This window comes from Anopheles funestus, chromosome 3RL, assembly GCF_943734845.2.
Source record: "Anopheles funestus chromosome 3RL, idAnoFuneDA-416_04, whole genome shotgun sequence".
Classification (NCBI taxonomy): domain Eukaryota; kingdom Metazoa; phylum Arthropoda; class Insecta; order Diptera; family Culicidae; genus Anopheles; species Anopheles funestus.
This window is the reverse complement of record NC_064599.1, coordinates 56,593,972-56,608,710: the sequence shown is the minus strand read 5'-3', so window position 1 is coordinate 56,608,710 and position 14,739 is coordinate 56,593,972. Positions and strand designations below refer to the sequence as shown.

At 38.1% G+C, this 14,739-nt stretch overlaps 1 protein-coding gene across 2 annotated transcripts in view; it reads left to right on the top strand.

Moving 5' to 3' along the window:
• LOC125770140 (neuroligin-4, X-linked-like) overlaps nucleotides 1-14,739 on the top strand; it is a 147,361-nt gene that overhangs the window by 82,077 nt on the left and 50,545 nt on the right. For both annotated transcript variants that reach the window (XM_049439459.1, XM_049439460.1), the window contains one exon: nucleotides 8,484-8,636. In XM_049439459.1, the coding sequence (XP_049295416.1) occupies nucleotides 8,484-8,636 (153 nt within the window). The remainder of the gene's footprint in view (nucleotides 1-8,483; nucleotides 8,637-14,739) is intronic.

Here is a 14,739-nt window from a genome sequence, read left to right as displayed (position 1 = left end):
TTTTTCTTCCTCTCGTTGTCGCTTCATTTTTTATCACTTCATGAGCAGGACTACCGCTTGTAAGCAAGGAATATTCGATTGGCCTAACGCCGGTCCGCAACCGTTTTGTCCCGGCGGGCTGGCTGCGAAAAGTGGCGATAAATTTAGTACTCATCGACCATAAATTGGATCATTCTGAGGTGCCACCGAAGGAACGCGCCTGTCCAATTGGTGGGACCTTGCTTTCCCAACAGACCGGGAAGAGTTAATCTGGGCAGAACCAACCAGTCAGACCAGACAAAGGCAGTACATTGAACGGTTTCTTAGCGTTGGCAGAGATCGTAAGGTTATGTGTAATATTCCCTACCATTTGTTTGACCATGGAAACCTTGTAGAGTTGAATTGAATATGTTTTTTTTTTGCTTCCATCGTGCTATGGGAACGAGGTCAAAAGCTTGAACACACTGAACAAACAACTTTATCGGTGAAACAAACAAGTTTCCTTACTTTGAATACCGAAGTAACGCTTTTGATGGTCTGCACGAAGATGTGGTTCGTTCAAAGGATTGTATTTTTTTTACAATACTTGTTTTTCCTTCGATCTCCTTTTTGAGTTTATGCGTTGCGGAGATTTTTGAATTTGTTACCCTAAAAGCTTTTGTTTTTGTTTGAAATATGAAAAAGAGTCATTCAGATTAATTTAGTTGAAAAAATAATTTGAAATTATTCTTTGTTAAGAGTTAATCAAAATACATTCGAAAGAGTTATTTTTCATTGCAAATTTGATAATAACCGAAGCGAACCTAACGAACCAACTCAATCGTTTAACGAATAAAATGTTTTATGAACTTCTATCGATCGCGCAGACGTGGTGCAGTGATCAGGATTTTCTTTCGAAGTGAATTAAGTTTTTTCTCGGGTTTAACATTGCAACAAACTTTTTTGTGTGTTTTTATTATTTAAACGATTTGTCATATTATATTTACAAGAAGTGAAATGTTAACTTATGGATTTTTTAATTATTAAAAATTAACAGCTTTTTGAAGAAAAAAGATGTGGTATTAACTTTGCCCTTAAAAAAATCGTCACATATTTGACTAGTTCTGCTTAACAAAGCGTTACAACAGTTAATGAAATTCAATTTTGATTTTTAAACTTTTCAACACTCCGAGTGTTATGATTGTATTTTGTACAGTACTTTTTTGTTAGGAGTTCCTTGTCTTGCAGTTATTAGTGCCTCGTGGGAAATACATTGTGTAATTGTATTTTTGTTGTATTTAGTTTTAAATAACATCATTTGATTTATTATCTCAAATAACTGTAAAATTAATGGAATAGTATCCGACTTATAAAAAACTTTGTCCGTATGCCATGATTTTTTTCCAACAAAAGTTTGGAATGACATCCTGTATAAAATGTCCTGCCGAAAATTGTTTATGAAATGAATTCGATTAAATATCATTCCGTTTATTCCGTTATTGAAAGGAGGTTCTATATGTTTTTGGTTTATATTACTATTTGGTAATGTGTCAAAAGTTCTTACCAAATAGCAATGAGCAATAAGTCAATGGATATTGTTTTAATTGTCCCTTTCCTATCGAAGTCAAAATTGAATTTGTATAAAAATTTCAAATCAGCTTAGCATAAGTTAACAACGTAGTGGGTGAAAGACACATACACAAAACCTTATTTACTAACAAAACCTCAAAAAGAATCGATGCTTGATGAGAAAAAATTTAAAGAAATAACCAAGAAATGGAGTCATTAAAAGCTTGGCTAGCTATAAAATCTCATGCCAAACGTCCGATTTTCTCTGGAGTCGTTAAGCGAGTGTTTCACATTTCCCTAACCTAACCAATGCGGTGGAAAACACATAACCGCTACCGGTTTGCCTTACGTGTGTCATAATTGTAGTTATAAAATTTAATCTATTGTTCCACTATTAAGCACCCGTGCAACGCCGTTCGGTACGGTATCCCGTCAGCAAACAGTGAATATATGGCCGGCAGGAGAGTTTACTGCTGGGGAAAAGCACCGGAGCTGGTCATTATCAGATGAGCTACCGTTTACCCATGTTGACTAAATAGTGCTAAGGCTCCGAACCTAATTTTATGATGCTTTAAACAGATTAGTCTCTTGGGAGATGCTTGCTGGTGGCGCTACAACGGTAAAGCATAATATGAGGTGTGGATTTTCGGGTGGAATAAGGCCATTAACAAATTTATCACTTTGTTTTTCGATGAAGATCGAATGTAAGGTGGTAAAGCAGCATGTATCTTGTTGCTGGTGGTGTGGAAAACATTCTCACACATTAATCGTTCGTAAGTGTGGTTTGATGTTTGGGGTTTAGCTAATGTGCGTTACTATTATTATTAACTTATACCTTAGTTTTCGGTATTTTCCATGTACATCGAGTATCTTGCTCTATGGAGCAATGTTTGACTATAGCTTACGAACGTTCCACAGTATGTTCGCACACTAGTTTGGTTTATGTAGAGTTCCGTTTCGAGTTTTACGATCCCTATTTTGCTACGCTCAATACCAAAAGCGATTCAATCACGCCAAATTCCAAAAAACGCCCGAATCCGATATAACCTTTCCCCAAAGCAAACAGATTCGATTTCGCTGCTTTTGCATTTTGTCTTCCAGCTTAGTTTGGCACGCACAACGAACAACAACAATATCCCGTGAAATATTCGCTTCTGTGCGTATGTGTGCGTGTGTGTGTGTGGGTTCGCCCAGTTCTTTAATCTCGTAATGGCGATCGACAAATGGCGCATCCAATGGGTGCTTGCAGGCGAGTAGCGGAGAGTGCGTGCATTATTTTTATCGTTTCATTTCATTTCATTACACGTCCCCGGGAGAGAAAGGCAAAGCGATTCGATTTATGTTCTTGGTAATAAAATTCACAAAATAAATCATCCATACCTCTTACACAGCAAAGCGCATATACTACACATACTACGGCAAGATTTGGCTTCCGTGTACGTGTGAGTACGGTGCTGTTTTGAGTGTGTTATTTTCAATTTATCTCACCATCCTTGAGTATGGAACCGTACGCGTTTGACGGCCGCGCGTAAACCGGTGAAAGCTTGCCTGACAGATTCTGCGACCAAAGTTCATCGGTAAGCTGTCAAAGGTAAGCAGTAACACAAAAATAACAAAAAAAAAAAAAAAAGTAAAATTGGAAGCACCAAAACGGCTTCCCAAATGAGCCGTACCATCGTGGTGGATTAACTTTTCCGTTCATCATACCATTTCTTTCCATTCGCTGGATAGGAGCAGGGGCAAGTGAAAAAAGAATTCGACAAAAATTAAATTACATCTAACCGAATAAATATGGTGGAGGTAAAATTCAATTTTTACCATCGTCACATGGACGTACGGATGCGCTCCGCTTGGTGTTTTGCATAGATTTAGAGCAAAACATCTCACCTCATCCACAAGGAAGGAAGTTAATGTAGGGCGAAAAAAAACGCCGTCAAACTTTTCAATCATCGCGTTTACAGAGTTCACTGGAGAGTGTGAGAAATGGTTTTATCCGAATCTATCATGGGAACTTCATCATGCTACCATGCAGCGGTGCATATTTTATGAATACCTCAACCAAAAATGTACGAGTTATATTTTGGATATTTCCGTTTCTTTTTCCCTCCGGTCAATAAACTTATAAAAGCCAACGCGCTTACATAAACTCCAAAGCTAGTTTTGAGCTCAGATACGAGTTAAAGCTCAGTTCGTACGAAACGACCTTGTTCCAGGGGATTAAATCTGGATCTAATGTGTCTGGATGTAGTGTGAAATAGTCCAAACTTTCTGGATGCAGCTTCCAGTCCGTGTTTCCCGCCCACCTTGTGTGTGTGTGTGGGTTTGATTCGATCGCTACTGCTTTGCTATTTCGCTGTGGAACATCATGCCGATAGTTGGCTGGATGATGATGATGCCGATGATGACGGGATGATGTTGATGTTGTTTTCGATTAGGAAAATGTTCAATGGAAAAACTTTTTGTGCAAACGATAGCACCGGTATTCGAGACAGGAGTTTTGCGGTGCTGTGGGAATAAAGTTCGAAAAGCTAAGAATAGTGCAATTTGTGGTTTATGAGCGTATGTTGAGGTTAGGTTTTTTTTGTCTGTGCCAAAGTTCCACAAATCCTATTAAACACAAAACCAAAAACTGTGTCTTGCTTTCCAGATTTCTTTGATTTAAGCCAGCGACTTTAACTTGAGTTTAATCTTAATCTACTATTTAAAAATCGTTCAAACATGTTTGCTAACCGTATTAAGTCCAATATGCCTACAAAATTGTCTCTTTCCAATATCGCAAAGTTCTCGCGATAACTCAGCTGTTACGGGTTCCTTGAAACTGTCGTTAAGTACACCTTAAACGGTTTGTTAAGTTTCCAGGTTCCAGAGTGTTACTTCCCAGGCAATTGTCCCAGCCACAAATCTTCTTCTCATTAATTTCAATACAATTTGGTGGCTTTGTGTTTTATTTGTTCTGAATTTAGAATTTGCAGTCGTTTCTACTTCTCTGCTTGGACGACAATTTATCTACGTTTTGTGCAAATCTTCTTTTTTTTCTCTCACACAAAAGCAATACCGTCCAGACGGGACTGAACAGTTGGTCTTGGTTTTTTATTTTTTTGGCAGAGATACGAAGAGCAAACAATATTTTTCCGTCTCTACGGGTGGTGTGAAATGCGATGTTGCTCAAGAGATGTTCAAGGAGTGTGCAGCGCCCCACCACGGCATGCCAGGTAGTTGGGTGCAAGTGGTACTTCTAGCAAATGATAAATGATAATTGAATTTCAACTTTAACATTTTCGGTTTTCCATCATTCGGGCATCGGGCCGGGTCGTTCTGAAGTTGCTCAGCTTGAAGAGCACACGCAAGTTGGTAGGTATTTCGCTGTAACGAGCCAGAAACTGCTGCGCCAAAAAAAAAAACCAGCTCAAATAATTTCGAAGTATGCTCCGTGTGAAGTTTCGTTTTTTTTTTTTTGCAACGAGAACAAAAAACTAGTGAACGATTATTGAACCATTTTCGAGACGACTCCCACCAGGGGTTGAGAACATGTCGCACGGTTTTTTTCAGACATAATTGAGCCACATTTGGAGCGCCCTACTGATGCGTATGTACGTCTGTCTTCCGATCATTCACCGAGTGTGGAGTGAGGTGTATTTAAAAAGGCTATTCCAACGAACATGACGATCGTCATAAACAAGGATTCCCAGCTCACATGGTGCTTGAAACGATTCGATGGAATAACTCGGTCGGTTTGGTCATGATAAAGACGTGATGTTGAGAACTTTTCTCAGCGTGATTTAACCTGAATGAACGCAGAGATGACGTCCTTTTTACAGCTTGCACTTTAAAATACTAAGCTCAGTCTTACTCTTCTTCAGCAAATCCCCAACCGTTAGCAAAGCATTCAATGCGAGAAATTCATCGAAAGGTTAGCACAGGAAGGGACGGACGGATTAATTGAAATCTTAATTAAATGTGTAACAGCGGGCGTCAATCTGTGCTTTCATTTATTTATTTTTAATTAAGTTTCTTCATAACAGTTCTGCGTTCTTCGATCGATCGGTATTTTGGACATTCGCTACGTACTATATAATATCGGAACCGGGACACTTTCGCTCATGATTGAGAACGTTCGCCTTCGGCACAGTGTCGTGTTTGCAATTAAAAACAGATCCTTCGCCGTTTCCCATCCGGCGTTTTGTTAAATGACTCTCTTGTTTTCGTATCGGATTTGTGGCTGTAATAATCCTCTGTTCACCTTCGTGTTGTTGTCCACATTGGTTCGTTTTAACATTTCTCTCTAAACGAACAACACCATTTATCCTTGTTTTTTTTTTTTGGAAAAGCGAATTTTGAAAACTGACGTCGTACGATGAACGGGCATGTTTGTTTCACTCTGTCGTTCTCATTATTTTTAGCTAAAACTCGTTCCTTGATGCTTTCTTCGAGACGATACGAAGGAGGTTATGTGAGTAGCTTTCATATCTGATATGAATTTCACGTTGCTTGTAATAAGCCGCAAGGCTGCTCGTGGCTGATTTCTATTGGCAAGGTTTAAAAGGAAAATCCACACACGTACTCCACAGACTATTGATGTCGTCGAAAAGCAGAAATTAAAAAGCAAGCTACATTTAATGAAGATTAGCTTCTACCTGGAGCACAACAGGTACATTTTTGATGAAAATATAATTTCAGATCTTACTTCTTGCTGTGTTTTATAATCCTGCTGTATTACGATTAAAATCGGCTCTTATGCGTACATTGAGAATCATGTGACATTCTTTTAATGTTTCAGCTCATGTGCTTACTGGCGTGTGTAGGTTTTGAAACGTATTCGATGTATTTTTAATGTTTTTCATGGGTAATGGTTGATGGAAATCTTTTAGCAGGAAACCAGAAGGTTAAAAAAGAAATTTGTTTTAATATCAAAGTAGAGAGGATTAGGAAGAAATTTTTTGTTTGTATTTTACACAAACACATTCGATTTAAGATTTTTTTTATCTCTGTTGTTCAACCGAAATTTATAAAAGCTTTCGGATTCGTTAAGGAAGGGAGATAATCGATCAATCGATTTTATGTGTATTATTTTATTCCATACTTTAGGAGTGATTATGATAATTATAATTATGAAGCAACGATTCAATAGGAATGCAGGGTCATTTCGTTATACTTAATCATTTACGGAAAAAGCAACTCTGAATATATGTGCTAATTTGTTTGTTTGTAAATCTAGTCCGCCACTGAGGGCTCCACCAGGTAAACCGTACGTAACAGGGATTTCCTTATATACTAAGTCATCGCAAAACGAAGGACCTCATTTAAATCGTTGGACTCATTTAAACTGTTGAGTCATTGCAGACAGTGGCTCATTTGTCGCGTACCTAGTGCTTTAACGTTCTGTTTGTAGCTGGGAATGTCTAGCGGTTTTTCGAGGTACGTGAATTCAAATTTTGATAATATGGTGATGCGTGAATCAATTTTTAATTGCAATATGTTGATAAGAAATACGATTTTAGCTTTATTTCGGTGGTTTTCAGTTTTCAAGTTTCTATGCCCAACAGTAAGCAACGCGGGTGATATGAGAACACATTGGTGGTGGGAACTCTAATAAAGGACGAACAAGATTAACAAACAGAGTTTTAATACAGAAACGATCGTTAAACTCGCTCGTTATTTTGTGTACTAAATCGAAAGTCCGTTTGGCCTTACTCATGATTTCATCATAGTGATGTCGGAATATCTATTTGTTGTCTAATAGGACCTAGATCCCGGATCCTATCTTCACGTTGTACCGCGAGTCCTTGAATGATATACAAATACTGAATCGGATGTCTAAGACTAGTACCTATATGACAACAACGCACATTTTTCGATATAGACGCAGAGGAAGTCACAATCAGACCATTGGATAAATGTGCAACCGATGGATAAGAATATCGAAGTCAACAAAAACATTCTTCAATGAGACCCTTTTCTCGTTGAGCTCACGCCGGCCATTTCTGGTTTACTAGACTTATTTTTACCACGTAGCCGTTTAAAATATTTTCTACCATTTCTTAGACAATGCTTTTAAATGATAGTTTGTAACAATTAAATTCATTTTTTTATTTACAATCTGTCACAAAACTACCGGGAGTTGGTTAAACAAATTCAAGTAATTGTTCAACTATCGACATTTATTTTGACAACTTCAAAATAGGACCCATAAGTAATACACATATGTCATCTTCCAAAGCCATCGTAACATTTTTTGTACGCATTTGAAGATATCGCCTTCAGCTCTTTCAGCGATTTCTTCTACATGCCCTCCATGGATTCATCCATGTCTTTGTGCAAATTAGGTTATTTCTTATGCATTTTTTCTCTCAAGCATTGCAAAACTTGCAAATAGTACTCCTTTTTTACGGTAGAACCATTTTTAGGAATCATCTTTTCAATTTTCTGGACGTTTTTATCAGTTGAAGACGTTGATGAAGACGTTCGAGAACGAATCGACCCTCTACGAATGCTTTATACCTCTCGTAGAATCGAGTTTTTGGTAAAACATTCTTGCCATCTATAATATTGATTATCTTCCGCTCATGATGAAATTTCAAAATCTAAGATATTCTTTTAATAGTTCATCTGCAAAAACTTCAAGTTGACCCATCCTCCGAGCAGAATCCGTTTCAACGAGTTGAAGATTTATTAACTTTCCGTTTCCAACAAGGTCGTATTTAATTTATAGCGATCAATTTAAATGAAATTCTTATTACCTTACAACACATCAATTCGCCACCAACCACGTACTTTAAACAATCTTACCCAGAATAATCTGTAGACAAATAGAATTCGTACCGTCGCCTTGGGTTCCGCTCTAAATGCAAATTCGCAGAACACGATAAACACAGCCATTCACCTACATGTGTGGAAAGGAAATCGGCACACACAGTATTAACAAGTATTTCTTCTGCTCTTCTCTTCCCGCACAACAGGAAGCCGCGGACTGGAGGCACCCTATTCAATTTTCTTCTACATCCACGGTGAAGCGTACGATTGGGGTTCCGGCAATCCGTACGACGGTTCGGTACTAGCCAGCTACGGTCACGTCATAGTTGTAACAGTCAATTTTCGTTTAGGAATACTCGGTAAGTTATCTGTGGCCCATTTGCCAAACTGCACTGATCACGGTACACTGATGTAAAGTTATCGCTATCACTTGTGTAGCGAATTGCCCTTCCCTGGGCAAGGCGTCCGACAAAACGTTGTTGCACAAAACTATTTAAACTCTTGCGCTGCAACTCACGCACTTCTTGAAAGATGCACCGGGCAGGGTAATGCAGTGTCGTGTACCGACACTTTGACAATGGTTCGGTTTGGAAAGGTTCCCCGACCCGACAAAACGTTTATACGCATAGATAACAGTGTTGGGCAGTGGGTTTCAATGTTTGCCTCCAACAAGTCATCATCAACGTCATCGTTCATTAATTCAAGCCTGTATGCGAAGCACATGGCACAAGGCATAAAGCTACGAACACTGGCCACAACTAGCCCGTTCGTAAATCTACGTAGCGTTGATGGTGGTTAGCAATCGGTTTAGTAGCTCTCAGTACCAGTGTATACATACACTATCGCCGCTCACTACCGGATCCCCGCTCCGGTGGACTATTCGACTGAAAGCCGTCGCAATTCTAGTACGCTTTTCCGACCGGAGGCAGAATAATGAAAATTTATATTATTCACTGTGCTAGGTACTATCCAACCGGCGAAGGTTTTGATTCGTTTGCTTCTGTGGCTTGCTGGCCGACTAAAAACCCACTACGCTAACCCATCTGTCGGGTGAGTGGTTTTTCTCGGGAAGGATTTTCTGTTTTTGGTCACATATTTTTATTATGCTAGGCCACCGCTCGGCGCACAGTAATGGCAAATCGAGAACGTATGGCGAACGTAACATATTTTAACCTTCGTGTGTTTTATGTTTTTTCATTCTTTCGCACAATTATAGCATAAATCATTACTTATCAAAAGATTGAAATGGCAACAGCCGAAAGATTCATTTTTCATGCATGTTTATATGTACGGTAACGCTCGATCATCGTTGGTTTGGAGTCTGAAGTTTTATGGTTCTCATTTTATGGGGTTATTAATTTTTTTCCTCACTCTCTTTCTCTTGACATGTTTTACGACACGTGTATATCACGTGGGGGAAGTGTTCGCTTTGTTCGTGTGAACAGTGTACAATAAGATGATTATCTGTCCAACAATATCCCTGCAATTGCTTCTTTTGTAATACAGAAAAGTAATAATAAAACCTGTAGTACCGAAGGTTCACATCATTATAAGTTACTGGGATAAACATTCGTGCAAGAGTTGGTTTTTCTGATGCTAAATCCCCCGTAGCTTAACTCTAAAGTCGAACAATACGCTACACAGCAGGAACTATTCTCAATAAAAAAATCCTTTCATTTGAAGTAGCATTAAGATCTCTTCCGAAAACCACTTTTCATAAAATGGTAGAGCTTCATCAACGATTATCTCTAATCTTTCTTCCTTGAAAAACATCTCGTTGAAGTGATATCGCATATTATTGTGGCACTACCTGAACTATTTACAAAAGCCATTAGATGGTGTTCGGAATAAAAACGTGACATACACGGATAGTTTATTTGTGGACCAGACACAACGTATTCAGTATCAAACAAACTCCAACATTGTACCGTGTTAGCTTCACGGTAAAATAGAAAACACACCATACCCAGCCAAAAACTAACGCCAAACGAAACGATAAATAAATGTTGAAAAATGATCCATTCGCTTTCCAGCTGTGTTGCACCATTTCCAACGTAACATCCCACGGAATCCGTGAAAATCTGGTGCACGTTCTGCCGGGTAACGGAATTTAGGCGACCCAGCTGCTGGCACGGTGCATGATGGAATTCATTTCGTTATGGAATTATATTTATTACATTGGAAATCTTCTACTCTCCATCGAGACAACACTATCGATGTCGTTATCGGTCGGCTGTGTTTGGACGATCCGGGTGGACAGCCATTACACCATTTGGCATGGAATTTAGTAACGAACAGACATATTTTTGGGTTTTTGCCTTGCACATCACGTTAAAATGTAACACTGAATGTGGTATTACACAAATGTAAACATTGTTAAACTTTGCGAAATACAGCACAACGTGATGTTATTAGTATGTTGCACTTTGTAGAATCCATTAGCGGATATTCGTATGAAAGCTGAATAGTAACAAATTCTTTTTAAACAGTGATTTATAAAAAAAATTATTTAAAAATGATGGTTAGTCATCCAAAGTCAGAGTTGAATTCGTAGCGTGGGTCTCATCGTGAGCCGGTTCCATATCGGGTGCTTCGTTGCTAAATGTTCCGTAGTCTATGTGCGAGGTTCTGATCGTTTTCCATTTCAAATGTTCCTGATTGTGTCCGATCGGGTAGTTTCTCGTTCGTGGTTTCCTTCACCCTTTTCACTGCTTTGTTGGTCCATAGCATCGGTCGGTGTAATTTCCTCCACGTAGTATTAAATCCTTCATACATCGCACTCATTTATACTTTCTTCTATTCATCCATTCACTTATCATTCTTACAAGCGAGGTACAACATATAAAAGACAAACCAACAGCAGGAGTTTAGGAAGGGGAGGAGAGGTGATCACACTAATAATCCGTTCGCACGGCAAAAACCAAAAATGGCTCTTAGGTAAGCCTCGTCACCGTCCCCACACAGGTCTTGAATCGGAATGTTCGGCAACTTTTCAATGCTAAGAACTGCGTCCAACAAGGTGGGTCGAGCAGCCTCGTACTCCACTCAAGACCATAGAAGATAATCTATGTCTTAGTATTCGAGGCCGCAGCCACATACTTTGGAGCCGACCTGTTCTATATGCTGGTGATGTGCGCCCAATTCGAAGTGATTAGACCTAAGTCTAGACATAATTCGAATGTATGCACGATCACCTGAGATGCTGTGAAACCAAGGCTGCAAGGACACTCTAGGAGTGATCGAATATAAAAACCTCACGATCTCATCAGTGTTCCATGAACTCTGCCATCGAGTCATACAGTGAGACACTGGGCCACGCATGTGTTCGTGAGGTAGGAGAATCCTATCGAAAAAAGAACCTTCCGAAGCAACCGTTTTGAGGAAAACCTGGGCGATCAACAAAACCTCGGGGCTACGTAACATAAAATATTATTGTAGGATTTAAAAGATTTTATTTCGTTTAGAGACAGCTTCGTCTCTAAATCGTCTCTCTTCGTCTTTGTGTATCGGACCACGATAAGTGCAGCAGAACATAGATATGAAGATCTTCTTATCAATAATGGTCTGTAGATCCGTCATCAAGAGTCTGCGATCCGTCATAACCTAGCTTCATTATGAAAATTATATAAAGGAACGAAGCAGAGATGTGTTAGTATAAGAGGTGATTTAAGATCGTAGATCGCAAACCTTCTCAAGATCGCTAAAATATTATTGACAATATTTTTAACTTTTGTTAATTTTGTTACAGGAGAGATGATTGAAGGTGTAGATTAAATTCAACGGATATTTATTAATTTGTTTTATTCAATAAATATAGGGAGGAAACTTCCACCGTTACGTTTTCTTACGATCGAGGCGGACAGGGTCAAAAATTCGCCATTTCTACGTTACGTAATAGTTGAATCACCCCTAATCGTACTACTTTTTGTATAATAATTTGATAACTTTTTACCTTTTTAATTGTACATTACGATTCAGCATATCTTACGTCAAGATTTAAGCATAATAAATAAATAATTTAATAAATGTTCTGATAATCACATTATTGTTGATTTTAGTTAAAGTGCAGCAATACAATGAAATTCTTTTTAATTGCTATAAACGGTGGTTAAATGTTTTCTAGCGAAAACTGGCTTTGATGTAAAATCCGTAATGAAAATTCGGGAAAGTGATACACGATAATTTCCATTCGAGGGTTTAATAATATAAACTGTAGGCATGCAATATTTCAAACAAACAAGTCGAAGTCAATCAATGGATGTCATTAATACATCCATTATACATTTTCATTGTAATGTGTGATCTGAAAAGTGTGATATATGTAGGTGTTGTTACTGGTAAATTTACTTCTATCAACGAACATCATGCACGATCGATATTACATGTGATTCAAAACCACCATGCAGTATGCTCTATTTCTATTCATATCTTCAATTCCTGCTAACCGTGCCATCGATAATCGACAGCATCAATTTACATCCTTTTCATCCATTAGCCAACAACCGTGCAGCCCCATTCATACGAAGAACTTGAACATGATTCGGTTGAGTGGAAAAGAAATTCCAACTACCTGCATTTCATATTCCATTACGGTTTTTTTATTCTTCCATCGCCATCAGGTCACCATTTTTACCAAAGTAAAAAAAACATCTCTTACGTACTACATTTCTACCATCAGAAGCGATAATGTACGAGCTGTCTGTCTCCAGCTGAGAGCTGTGATTCACTTGAATATGTGCGTATCGGGTGTGTTTGTATTTTTTGTTACTCTCTTATCATCCTTGATGATACCACCAGAAGAGACGCTTTGTCCAGCGCCCAAAAGTGAGACACAAATATTTATAGCTCACCAGGTCGCCACACGTTGCATTCAGAAGAAGCAGCAACGTTCACCATAAAGCCTACGCCTTTGGCTTTTCAAATTTGGAATTCAACACGCGTGCCCCAAAGGATACTCGTAATACTCTCACCTAAACACCTATTTTTCTTCTCCCTATCCGAAATAAAGAAAAGAACTTTCGGTTTTGTACGCGTCTGGGTCAGCGGTTAGACCTCCTACGGTGCAAAGGTGAAAACCAAACGCCACTGTAAAGCGGTACCACCTGCGGTGAGGATCCTCATCTCATCGTCTGCCAAGGATACGAACTGGTAGTACAGATTATGAAATGTGAAAACGAGAAATGACGGCACAAGGGAAAAAAGACAAAAATAAAAAAAACCCATCATACACGCACGAACTAGCTCTCATGTGCGAGTAAAATCCTAACCTCGCATCGCAAACCGAAATAATCTCGAAAAGGGGATACTGCATTTGAATTGACGTGTAATTTAACCGCAGGTGTTCCGACACCTTCGGCTCAGTGGGAAGACGAATATCGCACAACGATTCTTCACCGTTTCCCAACCTTTCACACAAACACATGACCCGGTTCTGGCTGTATTTCCTTTTACGAAAAAAGCGAACCTTTCGGATGGTTTTACGCTTTACAAAACACCTTTGAAGGGTGTATTAAAGTTAATGGAGAGTTGAATTTTGCAAACGTATATTGTTCGTAAATTGGAATCGATTTTCAATATGATCCAACTTTTTTTCTCTCTCCATTCTTCAGTGTTTACGATTACGATCCATATCACGAACGAGATGACGAAAATGCTGATGAGATTATGAAACTTTACAGATGTGATTATATCAGATAATAGTGTTTGTACGCATATATTGTACATAACGATAAATTTGTTACAGATTCTTTATCGTAAAGAAAAGAAACACGAAACATTGACAAATTGTGAATAATTGTTTGAACGATTTTCTGCTCGTTGCTTTTCCATTCAAAACACAATTAATTGTTTTTTTTTCATTTACGATTGACATAATTTATTTTTCACTTTCCTTGTTCCTACGGTGTTAAATTTGTTCTTCGTACAAAAAAGAATCTCTCAACCTTAGTTGTGTTTGTTGTTGGTTACCTTTACAAACTTTCGGTGTTTAAGCATCAATCAGCTTGCCGGTTACCTGCATCACTTTGATTGACATAAATTTTTCTCATCGATTTTTTTTCTTTACTGTTTTTAATGGCTATTTTTTAAAACCCTTCTATCCAATAAACTTTACGCCTGACACCACGTGAAACCTTTAATGGTAATAAAAAGATTGTTCTGAAATTAAAAAAAAATCTTTTGAATATTTGTTTTTTATTTTCTTTTATTTAATTATAATGGTAATTTCATTTATACGGGGAGACTTTGGTTCTTCGTGTCGCAAATAACATTCGCACAATTGATGAAAGATAATTAAATTTAGCAAACCTTTTAACTAAATAAAACAAATTCAAATCTATCGATTTTTAATAGAATTTATTCTACTGAAAAAATAGATAAATAATCATCCAAAAGTACACAAATAGAACCAATTGGCTCAAAAATGGAAGTCAAATATAATGTAACTAATATTTCGAGCTAAAC